Genomic DNA, 15,096 nt, shown 5'->3' with positions numbered 1-15,096 from the left:
TTGTGAGGTTTGTTGTGTGGGAAAATATAAAAGGTCATTGTGTTGATCACCAGAATTTTTCCATGAACGAGTAAGACAGTGATATCTCCATTCAAGAAGAAAACGTCTTTCTTCCTTATATCCCTATGGGCAAGGAAGGACTCTCACACTTTCATTAATTGTTAAAGCAACAAGCATGTAATTTTTGCATTCCTATGTAGTTAATGTTGCCTTATGAGTATTTTTTTTTCTCATCTACTTAAAGTAGAAGGGAAGTAATGTTCTTCAGGCACAAATGCATGGATGGTGATTCCTATACCAGGAAACCTAAGGAAATAAGAGCTACCAAACTGCTTGGGATTTGAAAGATAATTTTAAAGGAGAAAAATTAATTCCTTGCTTCATAAGCTTTTTATAGTTATGGACTTCCTCATTTTTGTGATAAAGACTTATATTCAATGCTTAATTTTAATTCCATTTTAGCATTCGATGAGAGTGATCTTCTACATGAAAGATATACTAGCAGTAAATTGTGTGAGATGGTGGTAAGCCCAATGAAAAATGAAATTGTACTGTTCTAAAAAAATTAACAAGCTTCATGTCGTTTCACCTCTTGTTTAAAACACAGGAGGCTAAGTATTTACAGTGATCAAAGTCTATAAAGTCTATTCTGTTTTTTTGCTTTAGTGTAGCTGGACTGTTGTCCAGCCAGCAGGCATTAGTATGGTTTCTGGGGCTGGGATTCTGACTTTCCTGCTCACTCTCGTCAACACCTGTTTACCACAGTGTCTAGCAAAGGCTCAATACATATTCATACAATGAATCTGTAGAAATCAGAGAATGTCTCCTGCATTGGCAGGTGGGTTCTCTCCACTAGTGCTACCTGGGAAGCCCCAACAAAGGATATTATATGGAAAAATGTAAAAGTTCCATAGAAAAATGGACTCTTTAAGGAAACATGTGCTCTACCTTGAATTCCTTTTTTGAGTAATCTGTTTCCTTTAAACTGAGATTCAGGATGGTTTTTTTCTTTATGAAATTAAATATAGAAATATTAAAGCAGTCAATGTTTTAAATATTTAACACAAGTATTTAGTATATTAATATTAAATTGTTAATCAAAAAACTGAATTTTTTAATTTTAAGGAACTAATATATTTATATTAAGTTAAATATTTAATGTTTTAATATTAAACTACTTATTAGGTCAGTTAGAATTATATTAAAGTTATGAATAATAAACACATATGTAAAATATTCAATCATTTGGTCAGTCACTCAACAAACATATTATTGATGTTATATGGAAAATACAACAGAATAAAGTTATAGATTAATATGGAGAATTACTATTTTACATAGGATGAACAAGGATATGTGATAGTTACCTGAATGAAATAAAGGAATAAACCTTAAGGATCACTGGAGGAAGTCATTTTAAGCCTAAGAAACTGTAGAGGAAATAGATTTGAGTGGGAAGTCTATCATATTCAAGGAAGAGCAGAATTTCTGATATAGCTTAAGAGTGAAAGACAGAATTATTCAGGGGTGATATGATAATAGTGGGTATGTTGTATAGAGGCGAGAGTAAAGACTGAGCTTTATTCAGAGTGAGATTTGAAGCCTGTGGGGGATTTAGAATATAAGAATGATATAACATGACTTACGGTTTTGAAGAGATAACTCTGGCTACATACTCAGGGTGGGAAGCCAGGATAGGTGGACACACACTTAGAATTAGAGAGGCCAGTCAGGAGGGTGTTTTAATTGTGTGTATGAGCAAATGAAAAACTGGAGGTGCCACCCTCAAACGAAGAGAAGCAAGAAGAGTGGGGAATGGAAGAGGAACTCAAATACAGGGTTGTAATCAGGCTAAATTTCAGGTACTTAGAAGCCAGTAGAGGCTTGACAAGGCAGGCAGATAGTCATATTAAGTTGGTTTTCACACCAACACCATTAGCCAGGATGCAATTTACAAAAAGAGGAGTTCTTTATCATTTTTTAGCCCAGGGATCATAAATTCCCTTACCAAAACAAAAAATATATTTTGTTCTGTCTCTTAATTTCCTGTGATATTTGGAAGAGCTGATTAACCTTTTATTTGTGCTTCCTTATCATACTGTAATTAATTAAGATTAGCTTGAGTGCTATTTGGAAAATTAGTAAAGCCTAACTATAATAGCATTGATACTTATCATGACCATTAGTTGACTTCTTACTTTATGCCAAGCACTCTTCCAAACTCATATTTTGTTTGAAATGTACTGATCACTTAACACAGCTTAGAAATGCTGAAAAATCTGACCATGTTTACATGGCTAATAGGTTCAAATAATTTCAAACCCTGCATTCTTTTAGAGCATTTAAAATCATGCTACAGGTGTGAGGCATAAATCATTTCTCCCTTCCATATGAATTTTTTCCTAAAAGATCAAAAAGAAGCAGTAATGATACGCTAAATCGCTTCAGTCGTGTCCCACTCTTTGCGACCCTATGGACGGTAGCCTGCCAGGCTCCTCTGTCCATGGGATTTTCCAAGCAAGAATACTGGAGTGGGTTGCCATTTTCTTCTCCTATATATATATATATAGGAAAGAATATATATATTATGTCCATATACATGTGTGTGTGTGTGTGTGTATTATTGTTTATTACTAAGTTGTATCCAACTCTTAAGACCCCATGGACTGTAGCCTGCCAGGCTCTTCTACTCATGGGGTTTCCCAGCAAGAATACAGAAGAATACTTCTTCAATAATGGTAATAAGAAGCATGTTTTTAGAAACAAAATATTCCCCTTAAGCCAACATTCCCTGGTTGCTCAGTGGTAAAGAATCTGAGTCTCCTGCAATGCAGGAGACTCAGGAGACATGGGTTTAATTCCTGGGTCAGGAAGAACCCCTAGAGGAGGAAATGGCAATCCACTCCAGTACTCTTGTCTGGAAAATCCCATGGACAGAGGAGCCTGGTGGGCTACAGTCCATGGGGTCGCAAAGAATCAGACATGACTGAGCACACACACAATCTGTTCTCTGCTCAAGCACACCTCATTACTTCTACCATGGGGAAAATATTTTGTTTTGCTTTACTGTCCCAGAGAAGCCACGGCTGAATGTCACACACCTAAATAGCATTTTCCTGCTCTCCAACTCTCCACTCAAACGTGGAATTCACCAAATTCTCCTTCCTATATCTGATATCCAGCACTGTCTCCACTTTCCTAAGCATCCTGACACTTTTTATTCAGATCTTTGACAACTCATTAATAGTCTTGTACTGAATTATGGCTCTGGAGGGTTAAATTCCCTTGGCAATTCTGGATGCCATCCTAGGCATATGGAAAGTGACTTGGGAAGTATTAGAAATTGTCCATGAAAGATGGGGCTGATTCAGAAGATGATATGGAACAGAGATACTGGGTGTGAGCAGCAGTGGCAATTGGTACCTTTTGTTTATAACTTTGGACAGATGCTGCTTAGTTGTAAAGTATATATTAGTTAATAATGACTTGACGTTACCTCTAGTTAGGAAAAAGAAAAAGGAGAGTGTTTGATCACTCTATTAGCCAATGAAATACAACCTTTGGTGTTCTTATGAAACATCAATACCATCGGTGAGTAGGGAAGCCGTCCAGTGGCTGGCTGTGTAAACCAACTCCTTGATTCTATTCATCTACTCTCAATCTGAAGCAGTAACCTCCTGGCCCTTTCACGAGTAACTTCAGTATAGACCTCTGCTTCCAATCCCTTTAAGTGTGTTGCTCATATGGATTCTACCACTGTCACACTTTGGGGTCAGTTAGGTCTATTTTGAATTTCAGAGGTAGCATTTATTTCTGCGTGATGGAAAAGTTACTTAATCTTTTAAGTCTCATTTCATTTGCTTTTTCATATTCAAAGCTTATATAATACCTACTCTGCAAGTTTGCTGGGCATATAAAAAGAATTAATGTGTATAAAACACATAGCATGGAAGCTGTAAAACAGTAGATACTCGATAAACATAATTATTAAATTTTTACATGTAAACAAAACATATAATTAATTTGTAATTATGACAGAGAGATATGTGGGTTTTGTTACTGACTCAAAAAAGGACTTTTGACTTACAGGTAGGAATATATAGGTTTCATCAAAGTGTGAGTGGATATGTGTAATCTCTTTCATGTATGTGTTCACACACATAAACACATTCTTCTTTAAATATTTTCTTTATTAAAGGCAGCTTTGGGTTTGAAACAACAAAGAGTGGGCTTATATTTAAAATAACCATTGAAAGGTGGTATTTATTCATAAAAGGTAAGTGATTTCTCCATACGTGGGGATACAGGTGTTTCAAAGAATTATGAAAGTCAAAACTTTAAAGGATTATTAGCAAGAACACTTTAAGCAAAGTATCATTCAGTTCAGTTCAGTTCAGTCGCTCAGTTATGTCCGACTCTTAGCGACCCCATGAATCGCAGCACGCCAGGCCTCCCTGTCCATCACCAACTCCCTGAGTCCACCAAAACTCATGTCCATTGAGTCAGTGATGCCATCCAGCCATGTCATCCTCTGTCGTCCCCTTCTCCTCCTGCCCCCAATCCCTCCCAGCATCAGGGTCTTTTCCAATGAGTCAACTCTTCGCATGAGGTGGCCAAAATACTGGAGTTTCAGCTTTAGCATCAGTGCTTCCAAAGAACACCCAGGACTGGTTGGATCTCTTAGCAGTCCAAGGGACTCTCGAGAATCTTCTCCAACACCACAGTTCAAAAGCATCAATTCTTTGGCTCTCAGCTTTCTTCACAGTCCAACTCTCACATCCATACATGACCACTGGAAAAACCATGGCCTTGACTAGACGGATCTTTGTTGGCAAAGTAATGTCTCTGCTTTTTAATATGCTATCTAAGTTGGTCATAACTTTCCTTCCAAGTAGTAAGTGTCTTTTAATTTCATGGCTGCCATCATTAGAATTGTCTAATTCATTCTTCAAGTGCCCAACAAGATAACTAAATGATATTAGGAAAACCAAAATATTCCTTGTATATTCAACCTTCTTGAAAAATGTCAGTAACAAATGATGCAACATAAAATAAAATGGGGGCTGTTATTCCTGTCAGCTTTAAATTCTAATGCTCACTTGGCTGACCCACCTAAAGAATCCATTGGTCTCTGTGTTTGTTTGACAGGTGCTATCTCAGGTCACTCTCCTTCTGAGGGTTTGCTTCATTATCCTGACCTTGACCTCCATTGGATTTCTTTTGGATCAAAGGTAAAAAGTGAAATTCTTTCATCTTATGTAACTTTGTAATGTGATTTTTAAAATATTTGTGAAATTTTGAAATTCAGCAAACATTGGTTATCAAAAGAATATAGCTGAAACTGCAAATTCACACTTTCATTTTAAATGCAACAGACTAGTGGTTTGTCTGATTTTATATCAAGGGTTAATTATAAATCTAAGCCTTTTAGATGAAATTTAGGTTTTTCAAATATATTAAGAAAACCCACAAAATAAAATGATTAATTTGGCAAAGCATAGAGTATAACTCTGAGTACTTAATAAAATATAAAAAAGATTTGATTATTTTCCTTTGCTATTGAATAGTTCACAATATATGCCTAAATGTATGTATAGTTGTTTCTCGGTATCCATTAGAGATTGGTTCCAGAACCTAGCCCCTCATACCAAAATTTGCAGATGCTCAAGTCCTTCATATAAAATGATGTATTTATGCACAGAACCTATGCACAGGCTGCCATAAATTTAAATCATCTCTACTGCTACTGCTAAGTCGCTTCAGTTGTGTCCGACTCTGTGCGACCCCAGAGACGGCAGCCCACCAGGCTTCCCCGTCCCTGGGATTCTCCAGGCAAGAACACTGGAGTGGGTTGCCATTTCCTTCTCCAATGCATGAAAGTGAAAAGTGAAAGTGAAGTCGCTCAGTCGTGTCTGACTCTCAGTGACCCTATGGACTGTAGCCTTCCAGGCTCCTCCATCCATGGGATTTTCCAGGCAAAAGTACTGGAGTGGAGTGCCATTGCCTTCTCCGAAATCATCTCTAGATCACTTACAATACCTAATACAATGTATACTGCATTATAAATGCAGTATAAATGCTCTATAAATAGTTGCTGGCAGTGGCAAATCCAAGTTTTGTGTTTTGAAACTTTCTAAATTTTTTTTTTTTAGATTTATTTATTTATTTATTTTTAATTTTATTTTATTTTTAAACTTTACAATGTTGTATTAGTTTTGCCAAATATCGAAGTGAATCCGCCACAGGTATACCTGTGTTCCCCATCCTGAACCCTCCTCCCTCCTCCCTCCCCATACCCTCCCTCTGGGTCGTCCCAGTGCACCAGCCCTTAGATTGGTTGAATCTGAGATCCAAAACCCATGATTATGGAGGGCCACCAGTGTATTTAAAGTTGATGTTCTTACCCTCATACAGTACAGTATGAAATATGTATTTATTTTTATCATTTATTTTGTTTGGCTTTTCATCCCTACTTTGTTATACTAGAAATAAAATACATACTGAGCCACAGAAAAGAAAAATAGAAAAACTGAGTCAGAAGACAATCTGAAATAATAACCAGATCCAAAGCATCAGGATCACATTTTAAGGATCACAATTCTATTGTTTGTATATACTTACTAAAATGATCAATCAGCAATATCAACAGTATACTGCTTTTTAATATAGACTTTTTTATTTCCATGGATACAAATAAATAAGCTGCATAGCAGGCTATAGATTTTATTGCAATGTATCCTAGGGTATAGTAAGTTATGGTATATGTTTATATAAATGTCTCCACTGCCTTTGGCCTTATTTAGGAACTCATACTGGATATAGGTATGTCATAGTGGAAAGGAAGTGAAATGTTGAAACTTTTCCTTTGAAACTAAGAACCAGTTAGATATGTCTGTTATTTAATGCTGGGCTGGAAGCTGTCAGTGGAGAAATGAAAGAGAAAGAAAGAAAAGGCATAGAGATTTGAAAGGAATTAATAAACTAATTAGAAAATTAATTTATATTAATTAATCTAGAAATCTGAATAGTGAATTAATTAGAAAATCGAAGGAATCTATCGGGAATGTATTCAAATTAATGGATGAATTTAGGGAAAGTTTTAAATAAATTATCAACTATATTTTTACATACTAGAAAATATAAAAAGTTTATGCAAAAGATCAAATATATCAAATACAAGAAAAAAACAGTCCTAAAAAATGAGTAGTATATTTCTAAACCATACTATAAAACTACTGAATATTATGAAAAATAAAGAAAAAATGGAGAGATACTATATTCATAGATTGGAGTACTCAGTTTTGTGAAGATTACAATCACAGCAGTTGGTTTACATACTCAGTGCAATTTGAATTAAAATTATAAAAGGTTTCTTTCCTGTAGAATTTGACAGACTCTTTCTAAAATACATGTATATGGAAATGCAAAGGCCTAATAATAGCCAACACAGTCTTGAGATTTTTTTTTAATGGCAGGAGCTGAGCTACTGGCTATCAAGATATATTATAAATCTATAGTAATTAAACATGTTTTATTGGCATAAAGGTTAGAACAGAGAATCTAGAAACAGATCTATGCATATATAAAGACTTGATTTCTGACAAAGTCATCCCTGAAGAGCTATGGGAAAAGGAAAACGCTGTCTTTTCAGCACATGGTCTTAGAAAAATTGGATTTCCACATAGGAATAAGAAAAATAAACTTGACAAATAATTCACTCCATAAAAATTAATTCTGTTATCAGGGGATTGTAGACTTTAAAGTGAGAGGAAAGTCAGTACATATTCCAGCGGATAGCATAGTAGTATATGTCTATTACCTTGGAGTAGGTAAAAATATTGAATGGTCCACAACAATCCATAATATAGATAAAATTGGTGAATTAGGTTATAATAATATTATGAATGTCAGTTCTTCAAAAATTAACCCTTAATAAGGCAGTAAAATGGAGAAGGAAATGGCAACCCACTCCAGTGTTCTTGCCTGGAGAATCCCAGGGGCCGGGGAGCCTGGTGGGCTGCTATCTATGGGGTCGCACAGAGTCAGACATGACTGAAGCAACTTAGCAGCAGCAGCAGCAGCAGCAGCAAGGCATTAAAAAAAATCAATTTTTGAGGTAGGAAAAGCTGTTTGCAATTTTTTATAAACTTCAAAGATCTTATGTCAAAAATGTCTAAAATTAAAAATATTGACAATACAAGCTGTGAAATACTTATACTCTGCAGAAGCTGGTTTATATTGGGATACTTAACTTGAAGAATGTTTGAGTATTTCATTAAATTTGGCTGTTCAATCCCAGGTGTATACTAACCAATACACCCAAAGGCATATAAAAGAATGTTCAGAAAGCATTGTTCTTAATAAAAAATGTGGCCAACAATCTAAATGTCCTTCCCGAGGTGAATGGATGTGTGAATATTGGTCTGTTCACACAACAGAATACTATGCACAAGTGAAGAATGAGCTGCTGCTATATGCAGAAATGTAAATGTATCTCACTAACAATACTGATTAAAAGATACTAATACAAAAAAAGTGCACATGATTCTATTTACAAAAAATAGAACAAAAAGATAAAAGTAAAACATAGTTTTTAGGAATTTATGCTAAATCAATAAAAATGTAAATGAAAAGGTAGGAGATGGTATGAGTACCATAAACGGTAAACAACAGCTAGTGATTCTTTCTGCAACAGAGGGAGGGTGGAACACTGAGGAGGTGAGATGTGCCTAGGGTGCTGATACTGAGTGCTGTTTATATGGTTGTTTATTTGTTGAGAGTCATTGAGCTGTATATTTCTGTTTTGTGTGCTTCTTCCTATGTATGTTTTAATTCACAATATTGCCAGTCCAGGTTCCATGCAGGATACAGGATGCTTGGGGCTGGTGCACTGGGATGACCCAGAGGAATGGTACGGGGAGGGAGGTGGGAGGGGGGTTCAGGGTGGGGAACACATGTACACCCGTGGTGGATTCATGTTGATATATGGCAAAACGAATACAATATTATAAAGTAATTAGCCTCCAATTAAAATAAATAAATTTAAATTTTTAAAAAAGACCATTAGTTCAGTTCAGTTCAGTTCAGTCGCTCAGTCATGTCCGACTCTTTGTGACCCCATGAATCGCAGCACGCCAGGCCTCCCTGTCCATCACCAACTCCCGGAGTTCACTCAGACTCATGTCAATGGAATCAGTGATGCCATCCAGCCATCTCATCCTCTGTCGTCCCCTTCTCCTCCTGCCCCCAATCTCTCCCAGCATCAGAGTCTTTTCCAATGACTCAACTCTTCGCATGAGGTGGCCAAAGTACTGGAGTTTCAGCTTCAGCATCATTCCCTCCAAAGAAATCCCAGGGCTGATCTCCTTCAGAATGGACTGGTTGGATCTCCTTGCAGTCCAAGGGACTCTCAAGAATCTTCTCCAACACCACAGTTCAAAAAAGGCCATAGAACACAATTAATAAAAAATAAATTGTTTTAAAATAGAAATTTTATTTTCTGTTTTATCATTGAAAATTACCCAAATATCAATTAGAAAATAGTTTACAGTGATAATACAAAATTATTTTACAAAGGGAAAAATGTCTTAACTTTTTGCATATACATAAAATCATACTGCTGCTGCTAAGTCGCTTCAGTCGTGCCCGACTCTGTGCGACCCCATAGACAGCAACCTCAGGCTCCCCCGTCCCTGGGATTCTCCAGGCAAGAACACTGGAGTGGGTTGCCATTTCCTTCTCCAATGCATGAAAGGGAAAAGTGAGAGTGAAGTTGTTCAGTCGTGTCCAACTCTTAACAACCCCATGGACTGCAGCCTACCAGGCTTCTCCAGCCATGGGATTCTCCAGGCAAGAGTACTGGAGTGGGTTGCCAGTGCCTTCTCCGAAAAATCATACTACTGTATTCTAAATTACTAAATAAAATATAGCTATATTATAATTATATTAGTTCAATAATATTTTATTAGAAAATGTACCCATCATAAAAATACCATTTGCCTTTTATGAAAATATTTAATTGTACAATAAATGTTGGTTGAATTCATTGTGAAGCTTATTTGAATCTGATAAAGCAGCTGTTCACTACTGCTATTATAAGGCAATTTTTAAATGCCTATATATGACCCTCAACTTTGTTTTAAATACACATACCTATTTTATGTATGTCAGAATTTGAGTTTCAAGAATTCTGTATTATAAAGAAAACAGTCATCACAAAATTATTGACAAAGATCTATATTCATGCTACCTATAATATCAGAATTAACAACATATTATCATGTTCCTGATATTTCACTATTCAAGTATTCATTATTTTATTCTATTATTTATTTTATTTATTATTATTTATTATTTATTTTATTCTATTATTCATTTATTTTCTTCTATTATTTTAAAGTAGTTAACTATATCAGCCCTCCTAAGAAGTCAATTATTAAATGAATGAAGTATTAAGATATTGGATGAGTGAGGGGAGTCTACTCTGTAAACCCTAGAAATTTAGTTGTCGAATATTTTATTTATTAGTTGAAAATGTTTCACCCCAATTCATCAATGCTCAAACTAAGTAATACATTGATCAATAATAGATGTTCTTTAAAAAGACGCATTTTGTGTCTTAGTTTAATGCCTGTTTACGAACAGCTTCAGAGGTATATACTCCTCAAATATATTAAAATACTAGGTGTTTTTTGAAAATGATAACAATTTATCAATTATTAAAATAATCAGTGAATTATTAACAATTTATAATTATGAACATAAATATATTAATAAACCAATACATTTTATTATATAACAGGAAAATAAAGAACATTCAAAGGTAATGCATGTAAATGACATTTTATTTCAGACGTAAGGCAGCTGTTCTGGAAACTTTCCGTTGCTTGGTGTTCCTAATGCTCTGTAGATCAGGTCATCTGAAGCCTTGCTTCTCTTCTTCGTCATTTGCTTTTGAGGTAAGATGTTTGCTTTAGATAGCTGTGGCAGGATTAAAAATTGGTTGTGTATTTCACTCATCCATTCAACAATGTTGTCTGTTTATTCTGTGACTGTTACATGTGGGGGATTTTTACCCATTGACTTACAGTACTTACTTGTTGTGTTCCTCAAGCTAGTTAATATTGTTGAGTCTCAGTTTTTTGTTCTCTAAATTTGGCTTGATATCATTAACCTTCATAAAGCGGTTGGACAAATTGCGTCACATGATGTTTATAAAGAAATTAGGCCATATAGTTTTTTCTCAACAAGTAGTAAGTGATTTTTACAAAAAAGTTCTTGGCAGAGACTGTGCCATTTGAAACTTTTCTTTTTTAGGCTCTTAAGTGAAAATTGTGATTAAGATATTTTGTCCAAAAAAAAAAGAGAGACATTTTGTCAAGTACCTGCAAATTAAAAATTCTTTACAAATAATATCATTAATGTCATTGAGATCTTTCTACAACTGAAAATATGTTTAATTTGACCTTGTGTTTTTAGGAATAAAACTTGTCTTCTAAGAACTACATAGAAACTTTGAATCCATATTTATGACTTCAGATCTTAGGTGTCTGTTTAAAATGTTACTTTTATCACTAATGCTTTAATGGACAAAGTTTTAGTCTTTTAAATTTAAGGTTATATCATTTAACTTTGGTGCTAAGAAACCTGCCAACATCCCTGGAATGTGTATTGTGTAACCTTATTTAAGCATGAAACATAAATGCTAACATTTTCTCCAATGTTAATGGAAAAATTGAAGTAGACACTTTCATAACTGAGTAACAGTTATAAGTTTGGACCAACTGTTTGGAAGAGAATTCAGTGATATGTGTCAAATTGCAAATACTCTTACCCTTTGATCCAACACTTCACTCCTAGGAATTTATGCTACACAAATGATATACGTGTGTGAATTAATGTATAGGGAATATTAGTCATTTGTAATGGAATGCTGAAAACAGTCATTAACAATCATTAATGTCCTATTAAGCCATTAATAGGAAACTGCTTAAAAATTATGTTTAACATAATGAAGAATATACATTTGGCAGTGGAAACAGGGAAGTCTTTAATACCAGTATGGAGCATTTATTAAAAATACATATATATTTGAGCTTGCTCCATCATATGTATGGCCTTCCATACTGGCTCAGCAGTAAAGTATCTGTCTGCAATGCAAGAGATTCAGGTTTGATCCCTGAGTCAGGAAGATCCCATGGAGAAGAAAATGGCAACCCACTCCAGGATTCTTGCCTGGGAAATCCCATGGACAGAGGAGCCTGGAGGGCTACAGTCCATGGGGTCGCAGAGTCGACATGACCTAGCGACTAAACAACAATAACAACAGGTGTGTGTGTGTGTGTATGTAAATATATATATATAAAATGGAGAGAGAGAAAAGAGAGAGAGAGAATAAAACAGGATACAGGAGAGTCTGTGAAGTATGTGAAGCATGCTGCCATACAAAGCGCATTGTATAAAAATGAGGAAGGGAGTAATATGCATATAAATATTTTTGTATGTTTGCAAATATTTCCAGAAATATAGTCAAGATTCTAATAAATGGTTGCCTGTGGGAAAGTGAACTGTGTGGCTTGAAGAAAGTACTAGAGGAAAGATTATTCATTAAGTTAATATTTTTGGTACCTTAAACTTTCTGAACCATGTAAATATATTTCTATTTCTAAAAGTATCTGAATTAAAAATGATGAAGCATTAAATCTTAGAATCGGTATATTAGATATCATCTAATCTATATATTTAAATAGGTGTTAAATAAAATTTATACATCTACATATATTTTGTTTCTTGAGGTTACAACCCAAAATTGAAATGAAAAACTGTACATGTTTAATGAAGTTTAGAAATATAAATGCTAAAAAACGTTAAAATCTAAAATCATAGCATTTTCACGTTCTGTAGAAGGGAAGATATTCTAATTGTAGGGATGAAGCAGAGTAATTCCACTTAATAAACCTACTCTTGGGTATATTGTGATAGTTTATCTTAAATGCTCCAAAACAATGAGACAATGTAGGTTCTTAAGTCATCCGTGTTGTAAATGTGAAAATATATGATTACAAAAACACTGGGGTTTTTGATGTTGGGATGGTGAAGGATCCAACTTTGGACTGCGATGAAATCTAGGGTTGAAATGCTATCTCTTCACTTAAGTTAGTCAGTAGGTGAAAGTGAATGTTAAGACTTTAGCCACATTGTCTAAATTTGATTCCTGGCTCAGGAACTTACTGGCTGTGTGTGTCCCTGCACAGTTACTTGATCACTTAAAGATTCTTAGCCTTAACTTCCTCATCTGTAAAGGGAGAAACTAATAATGTCTATCAAATAGGTTTTGAGAATTAAATGTGACAATCTATGTAAGAAATTTAGTACAGTGCTTAACACATAGTATGTGCTTAATAAACGTTCAGCTCAGTTCAGTTCAGTCACTCAGTTGTGTCTGACTCTGCGATGCCATGGACTGCAGCACACCAGGCCTCCTTGTCCATCACCAACTCCTGGAGTTTACTCAAATTTATGTCCATCGTGTCGGTGATACCATCCAACCATCTCATCCTCGGTCATCCCCTTCTCCTCCTGCCCTCAATCTATCACAGCATCAGGGTCTTTTCCAGTGAGCCAGTTTTTCACATCAGGTGGCTAAAGTACTGGAGTTTTAGCTTCAGCATCAGTCCTTCCAGTGAATATTCAGGACTGATTTCATTTAGGATGGACTGGTTGGATCTCCTTGAAGTCCAAGGGACTCTCAAGAGTCTTCTCCAACACCAGAGTTCAAAAGCATCAGTTCTTCAGCACTCAGCTTTCCTTATAGTCCAGCTCTCACATCCATACATGACTACTGGAAAAACTGTAGCTTTGACTAGATGGACCTTTGCTGGCAAAGTAATGTTTCTGCTTTTTAACATGCTAATGTTAGGTGCTATTATTATTATTTTATATGAACCTAAGGATCCCTTGAAATAATTCTTTTGCTTGTCACAAGATCCAAAATCAAGTTTGGGAACAACTGACATGGGGTTTGGAAGAAGCAACAATGTTGACCATAAAATTATGGTTATGAGTTCTTAGCTTGATACTCACTTTGTTGGACATTGGATTTTGTGCCCCAGATCGTTTACCTGTAAGATAGGTTTAATGAGAACTAATGTGCATGGAACTTATACTATGTTCTAAACAGCATATTTGCATTATTTCATTTAATCCTCATATCAAACTCATGATGTAGTAACTATTATTTATTTTTATAATGGCAAATGGAGTAACAGGTTGACTCACTGTCTGAATTCACATAGGTAGTATGCAAAGAAGTTAGGATACAATGCAGGCAGTCTGACACCACAGCTCTTGACCACTGAGCAATGCTTTCTTCTGTGTATGGACAGCAGTACTCAGCTACCTAAAGGGGTTTAGATGAAATTTCAGATGCAATGTAGCAAAAGTACCTTGAAAAATGTGGAGAGCTAAAAGGTCTTATTGATTTAACTGCAAAGTGTTTTGAAAAGACTCATAGTGTGAAAAAGTTGCCCCTGAATTATCTTTGGTTTATGATTCAAGAAAGGGAGAACCATGGCAAAATATTTCCAGAAAGGCACACACCTGGCCACTTCTTCAAGAGCAGGTATTGCCTGCGATTTGCCACTAAAACATGTCCTTAAAGTGGTGTAATAATGATATCTACACCATGTGGCTCAGTGGAAAAACTGAATGACACAGAGAACATAGGAAGCACTTGATACATTTTAGTTATCATTATTCATATTGCTATTATTGTTATAAAAAGTATTTGCACTACTGGTATCATCATTAAAATATATATTTAACCACTGAATTTCCAAGATTAAACCTGAATAAGTCTTCTGTGACTAGAGGTCAATAACTAGATGGTAAAGACTACACAAGTATTTTGTTATCAACATTTTGTACCTGGCGATCTGTTTTAAAGTTCAAAAAATTAGAAACAGTTAGCAATTCTTATTTCTTAACTGTGAATTTGAAATTTGTGTTTTCCTCACACTTTTATATCTTAGAAATTTATGTACATGTTTGCAATTTATCAGAGTTTTACTAAACCAGTTCTTTGCACCCACAAACTGT

The 15,096-nt window shown here is 35.2% G+C and overlaps 1 protein-coding gene across 2 annotated transcripts in view; it reads left to right on the top strand.

Annotated features, from left to right (window-relative positions):
- AGMO (alkylglycerol monooxygenase) overlaps positions 1 to 15,096 on the top strand; it is a 390,649-nt gene that overhangs the window by 197,514 nt on the left and 178,039 nt on the right. For both annotated transcript variants that reach the window (XM_061413606.1, XM_061413607.1), the window contains exons 11-12: positions 5,149 to 5,231; positions 10,853 to 10,958. In XM_061413606.1, coding sequence (XP_061269590.1) covers positions 5,149 to 5,231; positions 10,853 to 10,958 — 189 coding nt within the window. The remainder of the gene's footprint in view (positions 1 to 5,148; positions 5,232 to 10,852; positions 10,959 to 15,096) is intronic.

The sequence above is a fragment of the Bos javanicus genome, chromosome 4 (genome assembly GCF_032452875.1).
Source record: "Bos javanicus breed banteng chromosome 4, ARS-OSU_banteng_1.0, whole genome shotgun sequence".
Taxonomy (NCBI): domain Eukaryota; kingdom Metazoa; phylum Chordata; class Mammalia; order Artiodactyla; family Bovidae; genus Bos; species Bos javanicus.
The sequence above is the reverse complement of the archived record's forward strand: the minus strand, read 5'-3'. Positions and strand labels throughout refer to the sequence as shown.